General features: G+C 44.2%; 1 protein-coding gene across 1 annotated transcript; it reads right to left on the minus strand.

The window, feature by feature from the left end:
• Positions 1 to 679: 679 nt before the first annotated feature.
• Positions 680 to 11,701, minus strand: GCSH (glycine cleavage system protein H). Its single transcript, XM_034425424.3, has 5 exons — positions 11,237 to 11,701; positions 8,463 to 8,542; positions 5,740 to 5,803; positions 2,673 to 2,804; positions 680 to 1,382 (listed from the first exon to the last, which is right to left on the minus strand). The coding sequence occupies exons 1-5, from the start codon at positions 11,406 to 11,408 to the stop codon at positions 1,285 to 1,287; spliced, it is 546 nt and encodes a 181-aa protein (XP_034281315.2). The 5' UTR covers positions 11,409 to 11,701; the 3' UTR covers positions 680 to 1,284.
• Positions 11,702 to 14,233: the final 2,532 nt, after the last annotated feature.

Genomic DNA, 14,233 nt, shown 5'->3' on the forward strand with positions numbered 1-14,233 from the left:
TTACATTTATATTTACATGCCTGGCTAGGTGGCTTAGTGGCTAAGACACTGAGCTTGTCGATCAGAAAGTTCAGCGGTTCAGAATCCCTAGTATAGCAGGGGGTTGGACTAGATGACCTTCCAACTCTGTTACTGTTACATTTTGTATATTTTTGTAGTAGTGTACTTTTTTGCTGACTCCAAATGATGACTCCTATTTACGACGGATGCTGTATCCCTGGGTCATGCCATCCCGTTTTGCAAACCTTCTAATAAGCAAAGTCAGTGGGAAAGCCAGATTCATTTAACATCTGTCACTAACTTAATGACTGCGGTGATTCACTTAACAGCTGTGGCAAGAAGACTAATGCCGGCACTTCAGGGAACTTGCTTTCCCTATCCATGCCAGCCTGCATCTTCTTTCTTCACTGTCCCTACAAGACAGCTATGATCCCTAGGGATCTCCAGAATCGGCTGGGATTTCGGTGCTCTTCTGGAGCTCCAGAATCCACACTGTATCGCCCGATGCCGGCCACGCATCGGCCATGCATATTTGTGGTCGTAAATCGAGGACTGCCTGTACGGAGGCCCCAAGATTTGACTTTCAAACTTTCCAATAAACTACAAGGTCGAATGCACCGCCTCAATCTTACCCACCACTTAACTATTAAGCTACAACGGGAACAACAAACAAACTTGGTAAAGTCAGGATTTTTTATTAACTTCTGTTATCTTATCTGCTGCGAGGCAGGAAGGGTTAGCCGGAGGTCTCCATGCCTCCAGCCCAACACTTGCACTTTTAAACCATCTAATCTCTTGAGGACTTTCACTAATACCAAAGGCAGCAGGACAGCTTCTGGTAGATGCCCAAAAACAAGACGCCCGGGGAAAGAGGGCGGACAAAGAAAAGCAAGAAAATCTGTACAAATAAAAAGTAGACGTTGGGATTAAGGACGTTGCATCATCTTCCAGATCTATTTTATCAACCTACTGGGTTCATTTCAGGAACAAAGGTCATTCTAGCCCAGAAGGGATGATGGACTTCAAACCTTGAAATTATATTCATCAGGAACGGAGGGGAGAAAAATCGAAACTATTCCTGATTCTTGCCTACTCAGAAAAGGCACAAACGTTTTTTGATTTACGGACGTTTGTGGACTGCCTTTAACGCAATTGGAAGAAAGGCAGTGCTCTTTTTCCTTTCAAAATTTCCTCAACCAGCTGCTGCGCCAACTTCTCCAGTAATTTGGGGCCATCTACGTCAAAGAAAGTAGTGGGTACTGGCTCAGCTTGGCACCTTTTAGCTTATTCCTCGATGGATTTGATGTATTTTTCATACGCCTCTTCAGTCAAGAGGTCGTCCAGTTCAGAAGGATTATCCACCGTCATTTTGATAAGCCAGCCTGTGAGCCAACAAAACAAACAAACAAACAAATTAGGGTGTGTGTGTGTGTGTGTGTGTGTGTGTGTGTGTGTTTTAAAATAAGCACCAAGATATCCAGGGCTCCTGTAGTTCTACCGTGTTTCCCCAAAAATAAGACCCTGTCTTATATTTTTTTGAACCCCGAAATAAGTGCTTGGCCTTATTTTTGGGGAAGTCTTATTATTTTGGGGTCTATGGAGCAAGACGGGGCTCCTCTTGCCGTCTTACCTGATTTCCAGCTCTGTCTCCCTAACCCTAACCAGAGGAAATGGCGGGGACCGGCTGCCCATGAGTTTAAATATTTTCAGGGAGGGCTTATTTTCCGGGGGTGGGGGGTATTTTAGCACATGCGTTCAAAAGCCAGATTGGGCTTATTATCAGGGGATGTCTTATTTTAAGGGAAACAAGGTAGTAAATGCTACTCTTAGGTCCAATGGCTTCTAGTCTTAACTCTACAGGTTTTTGTTGCTGTTCAGTCACTAAGTCATGTCCAACTCCGCACTCAGTTTCACTGAACACTTCAGTGATATTCTCTAGGGATCTGCTCAGCCTCTGGGGTTTGTTCAGAGGTGGCTGCCAGTTGTTCTAGTGGGGCTCTAAGGGGGGTTTCCTATTTGCAGGTGCATGGGGGAGGGGTTGGGGGCCCCTTGCTATCCTCAGCCTCCGGTTGCCACCAGAGGGTCAGGCCCCACTTGTTTAGCCAAGAGAGCCCTAGTATGACCGTGTCTGTCATTTTGGGAGCCATTACCAATCAAATTGATTCCCAGTGGTCCACTCACTGGTTTGGTCAAGTGGGTGGCGTGGGCTCCCCACCAATAGGGACCCGTCAACCTGCTCGAACCTAATCGGGTGGGCCAAACTCTTCGCTCTGATCCCGTTTCAGGACTATGGGTCAATTAACCCATGGATCATAGCATTGCCAGTCCTGTCCTCCTCTGCCTCCCAGAGTTTGCCCAAATTCACATTCATTGCATCAATGACACCATCTAACCATCTCCTGTGCTGCCCACTTCTCCTTTTTGCCTTCCAACTTTCCCAACATTGGGGTTTTGTCCAAGGAGTCCTGTCTTCCCTCCTCATTAGGTGATTCATTTAACAACTGAAGCAAGAAAGTAAAATGGGACAAAGCTCACTTAACAACTGGCTCACTTAAGAACAAATTTTGGGCTCAACGTTGGGTCATAAATTGAGGACTACCTGTATTATCATTGCGATATTCTGCAAAACTACTGTTCGCAATCCTTTGGAAAACGGGGATTCCTTCTCTTACCATCTTGGTAACAAGATTTGTTGACAAGTCCAGGATTATCAGCAAGGGCGGTGTTAATTGCTGTGACTTCTCCTGTGATGGGAGAGTAGATTTCACTAGCAGCCTTCACACTTTCCAAGGCTCCAAATTCATCTGGAACATTAAATGGGAAAAGGCCTTGGTACAGAAATCCCAAAACGAGAATTTGCATTTGTATGATGTGTCATGCTACAAGTGGCTGCCGGATTAATGGCAGACTCCACACACACACACACACACACACACACACCTGCTCTCCACCTTCCCATCTTTCTTTTTTGCTAATCATACAGCTGTATTTCTCATTGTGTTCTCTTTCAATGTTTATTTCTGGTTCTATTACCTTCTCTTCATGCTCTTTTCATTTCTTCCTTTTTATTGTTATTAGCCACCCAGAGTAGCCCCATATAGCAAGATAGGCGGCAAATAAATTTAACAAAATAATAATAATAATAATAATAATAATAATAATAATAATAATAATAATAATAAATAATTTATTATTTATTAATTCAATTTGTATGCCGCCCCTCTCCGAAGACTCAGGGAGGCTCACAATGCATTTAAAATCATTATAAAAAAACATTTAAAAATTAAAAACATTAAAAACATCATCATCATAATCATAATCATAATCATAATCATAATAATAATAATAATAATAATAATAATAATACCTGGGACACTGGCAGCAACCATTAGCACCGGTCAATGATATTTGTGATGCATTTTGGAATGTTCAGTTGACTGAGTTTCATGTTTAATGAATAAAGTAAGTAATACAAATAAAAATAATAGGTAGACAAAAATGCCAAATCTGAACATCTGGCTGACTCTGTGACAAACCCTAATGGGCAGCTCGGGTGCAGTCCCAAAACAACTGGAGTCCTACTTGAACACCGTTGGCATTGACCAACTCACAATCGGTCAATGGCACAAGGTGGCTTTACTCAGAACAGCTTCCATCCTGCAATGGTTTATCTGTAACACTATCAAACATCCACATCTGCCTATCCAACTTTTCCTTAGAAAGGACTCAACGAGCAGTCAAAAAATGCCAAATCCAGTCTTGAACATCTGGCTGATTGTGCAACGAAGCATAATAATAATAACTATAAATCTGCAGCTATGGAACCAATCTAGTCGTTGTCCTACTCCTAGTGCTTGTCCTATCAACAGAAGCTGGTAGTAGCTTAGTAGGGTGTTCACTCTCTCTCACTCTCTCTGGAGGTTTAAGAGCTGCATGCATTTGGGGGATGGGAAGGTCCATTGGAAAAGGTAACAGTTCCCCTCGCACATATGTGCTAGTCATTCCTGACTCTAGGAAGCAGTGCTCATCTCCGTTTCAAAGCCGAAGAGCCAGCGCTGTCCGAAGACGTCTCCGGGTAATGTGGCGGCATGACTCAACACCAAAGGCGCACGGAACGCTGTTACCTTCCCACCAAAGGTGGTCCCTATTTTTCTACTTGCATTTTTTACGTGCTTTCAAACTGCTAAGTTGGCAGAAGCTGGGACAAGAAATGGGAGCTCACCCCATTACGCGGCACTAGGGATTCGAACCGCTGAACTGCCGACCTTTCGATTGACAAGCTCAACATCTTAGCCACCACATCCCTAATATACCCATTACTTTCTAATTTACTTCCTAATCTTTTATGCACCCACCGCATCCCTCGGGAGGGTCCATACAGTCTTGCTAAACAAGCACATTTAGTTCTTTCCTTTATTCCCTCTGGGAGGGGCCATTCATCGTCCTCCTGTGGCCTTACTCCCAAGTCAACCCTTGTTCTCTAGCTGTTTCCTTCTTCTGGCAACTCTGTGCATGCGCACACTGGGAACAGGCTCCAACTGTTTGTCTGCCTCACTGATGTCTTACTCCGAAGGCAGCTGATAACTGTCCGACGGCCCTGGCCCCCTCTCTGCCTCCGACGCAGACCCCTCATCAGAGCCTTCCCCAGACTCCAGGACTGGCCCATGTTCTGTCCGAATCTGCTGCCAGCAGCAGAAGTGCTGTTTTGGGTGATACTTTCCTTGCCTCTAATAGGTTGTCTTGGAGACCTTCCAGGGCTTTCTTTTAGAAATCTCTTTCTCCAATGATCTGATGTCTGACTCCGAAGGCAGTTGATAACTGCCCTGGCCGCCTTCCTGCCTTGGACGTAGAGCCCTTGTCAGAGCCTTCCCCAGACTTTTTTTTTTTTGCTTTAATTTATATGCCGCCCTTCTCCGGAGACTCAGGGCGGCTTACAATGCGCTAAGCAATAGCCTTCATACTTTTGTATATACCTGCTTAATAGGGCTTTCGAGCCCCCCCCCCAAGCGGTGTTCTTTTTTATACAAAGTCAGCTTATTGCCCCCACAATTGGGTCCTCAATTTACCTACCTTAGAAAGGATGGAAGGCTGAGTCCACCTTGAGCCTGGTGAGATTTGAACTTGCAGTAATTGCAAGTAATAGAGCCTTGGTAGTACAGTGGTCTAAAGCACCCTGTTATTAAGACCAGCTGCCTGCAATTACTGCAGGTTCGAATCTCGCCAAGGCTCAAGGTTGACTCAGCCTTCCATCCTTTCTAAGGTAGGTGAAATGAGGACCCAGTTTGTGGGGGCAATAAGCTGACTTTGTATAAGTATACAAAAGGATGAAGGCTATTGCTTAGTGCATTGTAAGCTGCCCTGAGTCTCCGGAGAAGGGCGGCATATAAATCAAATTTTAAAAAAAAATAACAACAGTGCTTTAGTCCACTGTGCTACCAAGGCTCTTCAGGACTGGCCCATGTTCCTCCCCAACCTTCTCACTGTCCGAATCTGGGCGGGCCACAACACATAACTTGTTTCTCCTTTTGACACCTTGTAAGGCAAGGAACTGGGGGCTGGGATGGGGAGAGGTCTGTTATTTAATGTAAAGAAAAAGAAATCTTTGGGGCGCAGCTGTCTCCTTAAAAAAAAAGCCTAAAGTAACTTTATTCCTCCAAAGTTGAGATTGCTGTCTAATGTTACATTTATGTTTGGGGGGGGGGGAGACAAGATTTTTTTTAAAAAAAGAATAATGCTTACCTTGTTTGTTCAGCTTTGTTCCAATTTCTGGAAGGCTGCAATAAACAACATCTCCTAATGCTTCCTGAAATGAAAAGTTCCTGCATCAGCCATGATTTAAAGAAGTGGAAACCGCTGTGGAAAGAAAGTTGAGCATCTTCTTGGTGGAATTTAAGCAGAAAACAAACGTCTATGGAGATTCTCAGTCCTCCAGGCCATGGTTGTCCCAAAAGTGTTTTTATTTTCCAGCTTCTTGGATGAGAAGCAAAACCTTTTCGAAGAAAAACCAGGCAGTCCAGTTGCCTCTTGAAAAAGCACCTTTGGGACAGTGGTGAAATATAAAATTTGTTCTGTGGGCGTGGCTTGGTGGGAGGGGGGGAAATGTGACTGGGTGGGTGTGGCCAACTTTTTTTTTTTTTTAACTTTTAAAACCATTTTTTCTACAACCTATTCAGATCAGCAACTCAGCTGAGGATCAGCAACTCAGCTGGGATCGTCAGAGGCTTTTAAAAGCATTTTTTTCCCCCTACAACATTTTCGGCTGAAGAGGTTGTAGAAAAAATGCTTTTAAAAGCCTCTGACGATCCCAGCTGAGCCGCACGATTATCAGAGGCTTTTTTTTTTTTTTTTACACTTTTAAAAGCATTTTTTCGGCCGAAGAAGTTGTAGAAAAAATGCTTTTAAATTTTTTTTAAAAAAGCCTCTGATGATTGCGCGGCTCAGCTGGGCATGGGGGTGGGGACAGGGATTTTTGCTACCAGTTCTCCAAACCACCCACCGCCATCGCTACCGGATCAGGCGATCCAGTCCGAACTGGGAGCATTTCACCCCTGGTTTAATGGCTAAGGCTCCATGCTAGAGAGAATAGGAGAGTTCATGCTAGAGAGAGCAGGAGAGAGAGTAGGAGAATCTGCTCCAGCAATTTACCTCTTTGCGGCAAGCAGCAGAGCCCTGTGCAAAACAGCTGAGAGCAAATCAGCTAAGAGTCAGGAGGCCGATCCAATCAACTTGTGCTAATTAGGCTGTGCTGAAGCTGAAAGGAGCTGTTTTTTCTTATTGTTTGCTTGCAAGCAGGTAATTGCTGCAAGGCACAGGCCAAAGGGTGGGGGCCAGTGAGTGGGCGGGGCTACATTTGTCTTAGCCACGAAAGCCAGCTGAGTGACTTTGGGCCAATCACCAGGAGACTGTGAGTTCGAGTTCTATCTTAGCCTCAAAAGCCAGCTGGTGGATGATTTTGTACCAGTCACTCTCTCTCTCTCAGGCCAACTCACCTCACTGGATTGTTGTTGTTGTTGTTGTTGTGGGGAAAACAGGAGGAGGGAGTTGTGTTGGATATTGTTGCCACCTTATTTGTAAAAATAATAAAGGCGGGATGCAAACAAACAAACAAACAAAGATAAATAAAGCTTTGAAACAGCTTCAAGAACTGCAACTTGCAAAATTCCTCACCAATCCAGTGGTCTCCAGCCGAGGGTGCTCAAAGCAAGCAGATCCTGTTGTGTTGTGTTTCACAAACATAAGAACAGCCATTGACATTAAGGAAGTGCTGCTTTCCCACTTGGGACAATGTCAGGTTGACTTTGAAATGCTGACATAATAAAACAGCCTTAGGTTCCTTCTTGGTGGCTGCATGGACCCCACAAGTACATCTTTCACACCTCCCAGACACTCGCTCCTTTGATCACATTTGTCAGAAATTATCGGCGTCACTGTCAACCAGTTTAAGATGAAAGCATGTCAAAAAAAAAAAAAAATCTGCCCAGAAAACCCTAAAATGAGATTTGAGGGAAATACCATATTTTTCGGAGCATAAGACGCACCTACTTTTTTTGGTGAGAAAAAGAAGGAAAAAAAATCTCCCTCTGCCTCTGAGCAATTTTGCCTCCTTGCAGCAAACAGCAAACAGCCTGCTTTACTTTCATTTTCGTTTTCAGCATAGCTTGATTAGCACAAGGAAAGAAAAATCTGCTCCAGCAATTTACCTCTTTGCAGCAAACAGCAGAGCCCTGCCCAAAACAGCTGACAGCAAATCAGCAAATGAGAATCAGGAGGCCGATCCAATCAACTTGTGCTAATTAGGCTGTGCTGAAGCTGAAAGGAGCTGTTTTTTCTTGCTGTTTGCTTGCAAGGAGGTAACTGCTGCGAGGCAGAGGCCAAAGGGTGGGGGCCAGTGGGTGGGCGCGGCTACATTTGGTGTATAAGATGCACCTAAATTTTCACCCCCTTTTAGGGGGAAAAAGATGCGTCTTATACTCCGAAAAATACGATAAGTAGGATATCTTGGCCCCCTATCCATGGATTTGGGACAGTCTTACCCATTTTTGGGGCTACTGTCCAGCCAACTGAAGCCTTCATCCTCTCCACTAAAATATTAAGTTACAGGTAGTCCTTCTGGGAGTTGAAGTCCACAAGTCTTAAAGTTGCCAAGGTTGGAGACCCCTGATCTAAAGGCTGCCTGGCCCTCTCTTACATTATGAATGCATTTTCTCCAATGAACCAATCAGAAACCAATAGAAACTTTCAGGCACAATCCCATCTCAGGTTCTAAGGGTTTTTTTTGGGATGAGGCCAAGCCAATGAGGCACAGCCAGGGCATTTCAATCCTGTTTTCCAGGCAGGCGCCTCCGAGGTCCAAGTCCACAAATTGGCCTTGCAAGCAGAAACGGCACTCGGGACAATCGAGAAATCAAAGAGCAAGGCCAACCGACAATGCCAAGATCTCCCGGGAGGGCAGAAAACAGTACCTGTGCAAAGTTGCTAATTCCTATCGTTCCAATTCCGTTTTCGACGGCGATCCATTCGTGCTTGTCTGTAAACCGACGAGCTAAAACAAAAAACAACAATGGGTCAATTTTAAGGCTCTGTATTTGCATAGCCCTCTGCAATCCTACTTATGTTCTTCTAGCATAAACCCCGAAACTTAAACTTGAGCTAGGAAACCCTTTATGTGTGGCGTAACTGGTAAATGATATTTAAGAATTATTGTTTATGTATTCATATCGGCTTAGCTTATACTCCCTGTCTGATCAAAATCAAACTTTGTCAAACATTCAACCTCTGCTAGACGCAGCTTTCTCTTTCTACAATACTCATACTTTGCTTCCCCTTCTGCTGACACAATTCCACAACGACTATTCCGTGTTCTTCTGAACCAATGTGCAGGAGATATCAAGGGCATCTCCGGGTACGTTTTATTGCAAAAATAATAACATAACACTCCATCTAGCTAACCATCCACACAATATGTTTGTCTTTATAGAATCGCAGAGTTGAGTGGGGGCCATTTTGGTGATTAAACTCAACTCCATCAAGGCTGGAATTCAAACGAAATCGTCCCGAAGAAATTGCAACCCAACCTCTCTTTGAACTTGTGTAGAGATGGAGAGACCACCACTTTCCTTAAGAAATGGTTGAAAGACCAGGTAAGGGACAAATCCTCATTTCAGATTATCTATATGATTGCTACGAGTCAACAGCCATAATCACTATCAAATTGAGCCATAATCACTATCAAATTGGCCTTATTGCTGGGAATGTTTTTCCAAACTTTGAACAGGAAACTCTCTTCAAAACTTGGAAAACCCTAACAAGTCTCACGGCTAAAAGCTGAATATTTCCAATTCTCTGTCTCCTTTAATCCCACACGTTACTGCACGTATCAAAAAGTATAAAGATACGGTAGTTTATGTGCTTAGATCTTGCACAAGAGCAAGCCAACATTGTTTGCAAAACCCAGTTAATGCCTCAGGGTCCGCAACCAGTCTCCCGTTTGCTTTTCAATATCCCAATGCATGCCAATGTCCCAAATCCAAAGAAATTGTTTGCAGTTTGATTGATTGTTAGCCAGCCTTTAATACTTTATAAGCAACTCAGGGCCGCAAATATACCTAATACTCCTTCCTCCTCCTATTTCCACCCCCAACAACAACAACAACCCTGTGAGGTGGGTTGGGCTGAGAAACTGGAACTGGCCCAAAGTCATCCAAACCAGCTCTCCTGCCCAATTTCTCCAACACATTTCTCTGCACTCCTGGGAAGGGATGAGAGGTGGCCTAGAATTCAGAATTATGTATTGGAAAGGGGGGTACTATGCTACAATGCACTTCATAGTAACATTTAGCTGCTTGAAAGACTATTATTCTTCTCTTCCTTCCTAGTATCTATCTCTTCCCACTTATGACTATAACCATGTTGCTTGTATCTTTCGATTTATATTGTTTTTATTTGTTTCCTAGTACGATTTGATAGCTTATTAGTAACCTTGACTATCACTATGTGTTGTATCTTATGATTCTTGATGAATGTATTTTTTTCCTTTTTATGTACACTGAGAGCGTATGCACCAAAGACAAATTCCCTGTGTGTCTAATCACACTTGGCCAATAAAGAATTCTATTCTATTCTCATAATAAGGGCAGCGAGGATAGTATTCGCGCAGAATTTTTTATATATATAAAATGTAGAATTTGCCTGAACAACTAATCCAATCTGTCTTTTGGGGAAATGACACTGTCGGTTCGATTATGTATTGGAATTTTGAAAAAAGAAAACCATAATAAAAATATATTATAAAAAAAAAAAGAGGAAGAACTGATAAGAAAAATCTTGGAATGTGCAGGGATGGACAAATTAACGAAAGAGATAAAAGAAAAGGAGGAAACAGGATATTATTTAGGATGGAACAAATGGTACGATTGGTTGGGAAGTAGAAACAGTAAATACGAACGACTGGGAAAGTGTTCATAAAGCGGAGGATGTTAGAAAAATAATATATAGTTACAATATTATATGGGAAGGATTGCCTAGAGGAATAAGGAGACTATAAAGACAAATATATGCAAAAGAAGAGTTAGGGGAAAATACAAATGATAGAAGAAGACCGACTTGAAACTGTTGTAAAAAGGAAACAGACGTTTTATGTTTGTGTTTTGTTTTTTAAAAAGAGAAATAACAATAACAATTATTATTTTTTAAAAAAATTCTATTCTATTCATTTAGGATCTTAGCCTTGCTTGGAGATCAAATTTATTTGTTTTTGTTTTTTTCCACCCTGCATTGCACGACGGTCCTATCCAGGAAGCCCAACTTCCTGGGTGCGCTGCCCACGCGTGGAAGCAAAAGGGCCTGTGACTTCCAGGACGGATTCCCGGGAAGCCGAAATGCAAACGCTTGGCATCCCCATCCCCCGCTCTCCCCGAAGCCTCCAACTCAGCCCTCGCCTTGGCTGAGCTGCACGGATTATGCGACCTGCCCGGTTTGCGCGGCCGACTCAGCCAAAATCCGGGGCACCGAGCCGTGCAGGGCGGCAAGCGCGCTGCCCGGGAAGCGGAGAGGCCTCCGGCTAAGCGCAATCGGTGCTCGGGGCTTTGGCTGCGATCCCTCGGCGCGCTTGGATCGGGAGCAAAGAGCGAGCCAAAGGGCCGGGTGGCTCCCGCCGCGCGCTTTGGCGCACGCCTACCTCTCCATTGCAATGGCGCAAAAGAGAGCTCCGGCTCCCCGCCCGCTTGCCCACCCTTACCGGCGAGCAGCAACGCAGGGCTGGTGCTGAGCCGCCGGGCCTCGGGGCTGCGGACGATTCTGCTCCCGCTGCTGCTGCCGCTGGGCCAACCCAGCAAGGATCCGCGCGGCCCGGCCGCTGCGCCAAGCCCGACCCTCCGCAAGGCTCGCCAAGCCGTCGCCGCCACTGCCATCGCGGGGGCCGCTCCGCGAAGGAGGCGGCCCGGGCCGGAGGGCAAAAGCAGCCGGGGAAGAGGAGGGGAGGGGAAGGGAGGGAGGAGGCGGGCCTTCCCGGCCCGAAGGAGGGCCTGGCCTGGCTCCTTGGCCGGGCGAAGGGAAGGGAAGAGCCGCCGCGCCGGGCGGAGTCGCTGCGCGCCGCTGCGGAGAGATTGTGTGTGTCTCTTTTGTGTGTTTTTCTCTCTCCTTTGTCCCACGCGGTGCGCTCGGGAGTGGAGGGACTACAATGCCCCTCTTCCCCGGCCTGCATAAAGGAAGTGTAAGGTCCCAGAGGTTTCCCCGAGCCTCTTGAGATGCCAAAGAAAGTGAGACTCCAGACTAGGCTTGCAAAAAAAAACCAACCATCTTTTATTTATGGCTGTAGCAAAAGCTGGGTGACAAAACTATATAGATTTTTTTTTATTATTGGCCAAGTGTGGTTGGACACCCAAGGAATTTGTCTTGGTGCATACGCTCTCAGTGTACATAAAAGAAAAGATATCCAAAACATACAAACAAAATGTATGTAAGGAGTAGCCACCCCCCTGCGAGAATGGCTCAGAATATTATGTACATTTTAGGCAGATAGAAACAAAAGTTTACCAAAGCGTTCTTTGTTCAGGCCCCTGTCTCTGTCCATCTTATCTATGGAGTATTCCTATAGCCTTGTGTAGGGACAGTCTACGTCCCCCACTTTGGCCAAGTTGTCTATTCGGCAGAATGCTTTCAGGATTCTGAATTTATGAGGCAGGAAAACTCCCTACTCTGGTTCCTTTATCTATGGGGCCTGATATTCCTGGGTAAAAGTCTCTTCTATATTTTCAAGGATGTGCCTAGCTTTGAAGCCAAGAATAAGCTGGGTTAAAAATCTTTTAATTGGGGAATTTTATGGGTAAGGGGTTTTAAATTGGGGAAGCCAAAGATAAATTTAATTTCGTTTTATAGTATTTTAATGTTTGTATTGTGTGTTTTTAATTTTGGCTGTTCACCGCCCCGAGTCCTTTGGGAGAGGGGGCGGTAAAATATTTATTTATTTATTTATTTATTTATTTATTTATTTATTTATTTATTTATTTATTTATTTATTTATTTATTTATAATAAAATAAAAAAATAAAATAAAATAAAATAAAATAATAAATAAAATAAAATAAAATAAAATAAAATAAAATAAAATAGAAGGGAGACACAGCAGTGAAATAACAAACTGCACACTAATGCCAACCAGTATTAAGGTTACAATTTAAGCTAGAATTAGTTCCTAACAACTAATTTCTGTCAGTATACAATAATACAAGCAGAAGCCAATAACAAAGCTTAATTCCTAATAAATGATATCTAGCAGTATATCATATCAGAAGCAAACAGCAAATATTGGTTTAATCAGTAACAATTATATTATGAGGCAATTCACAATAAAAGCAAATAGCCAACATTAGTTTGATTCATATACTCCTTCAGAAAAATCCAGGGAGCATCTGGGGCGGTGTATGTGAAATTGGAGAAAGCGCCAGAATTGAACCTCTGACCAGAGAGGCTTTCTGCTGCTTCAAAGAAGAGCAACAAAGGAGAGAGAGGCAGCTGCAAAACTGCAAAAGCTCCCCATTTTTAGGGGATGGTGACCGCCCCTAAGCTGGGCCAAGTCAGATCTGGTTTATGGACTGGGATGGATTTGATATGGATTTGGCCAAACATCTGGGAGTTTATGGCCAGCCAAGTCCGAAGCCCCTTCAGAAAACTGTGCACGGATACAGATGCCAGCAGTCAAGCTGGATCTGAGGATACTCTGCTAGTTAGTCTTCAGTGTTGAAAAACCTTTTTTTTTTTTTTACTTAAATTGTATCTCTTTATCAGTTTTTGTTTTTTAAAGCATTTGTCCCCAGTAGATTGCAACAAGTCTGTTTTCCTTAGAAAACCCGAATAAACATCCTCTTTTGTTCTCTGGAATGTAGGTTGGAATCCCCAGACAAAGGAATTTTGTTTTGAGGAATAATTTTGGCTAGAGAAAAAAAAATGGGTGAGAGATTTGTGAAGCACTTCTTATGCTCGTTTGCAATATTGCAAATCCATTCCCCAAGAAGGGGTGTTTTGTTTTTAACCTTTTACATTTTGTAATTATATTTACTAGGCCTGTAGTGGAAAATGTCATAGCAAAAGGACATTCAGCTTTTCTTCTAAATCATTTCAATTTCTAGGGCAGTGATGGCTAATCTTTTTGCCATCGTGTGCCAGGAGCAGGGGGGGGGGTCGCACGCACGCGTGCCCACACCCATAATTCTATGGGCCCTGTGCATGCACGTGACCCTCCCACACTCCCACCCCCGCTCCTGGCACGCGATGGCATGGTGGGCCCAGTATGCCCGTTTTTCTCTCTCCTTAGGCAAATGGGCCATTTCTGGCCTCGGTAGGGTTGTTTTTGCCCTCCCCAGGCTCCTAGAAAGGCTCTGGAGGCTGGGGAGAGAAAAAAATGGGCCTTCCCAACCACTCCCCAAGGCCCTCGGAAGGCAGGAAACAGCCTGTTTCCCTACTTCCAGTCGGCCCAGAAGGCCTGAAAATCAGCTGGCCGGCGCGCACATACACGCTGGAGCTGAGCTCGCGTGCCCACCGATATGGCTAGGCGTGCCACCTGTGGCACGCATGCCATAGGTTCGCCATCACGGTTCTAGGGCCTTCCACTCATACATGATGACTTTTGAAGGAGAGTCAAACATTTCCACGGGGAAAATTTTTACAGGAATATGAGACATGTCAGTTGCAAATTGATGCAGGTTTCTAATTTTAAATAAACTGAGCCACAATTATGC

Source organism: Pantherophis guttatus, chromosome 11, assembly GCF_059756535.1.
Source record: "Pantherophis guttatus breed Tessera chromosome 11, ASM5975653v1, whole genome shotgun sequence".
In the NCBI taxonomy this organism is placed as follows: domain Eukaryota; kingdom Metazoa; phylum Chordata; class Lepidosauria; order Squamata; family Colubridae; genus Pantherophis; species Pantherophis guttatus.

Excerpts from the sequence above, each read along its gene's own strand:
- GCSH (XM_034425424.3), bottom strand. The coding sequence starts at position 11,408 with ATGGCAGTGGCGGCGACGGCTTGGCGAGCCTTGCGGAGGGTCGGGCTT. Across the intron at positions 5,804-8,462 it reads GAATTAGCAACTTTGCACAG|GAAGCATTAGGAGATGTTGT; the intron begins GTACTGTTTTCT and ends TTTTCATTTCAG. Across the intron at positions 1,383-2,672 it reads CAAATCTTGTTACCAAGATG|GCTGGCTTATCAAAATGACG; the intron begins GTAAGAGAAGGA and ends GTTGGCTCACAG.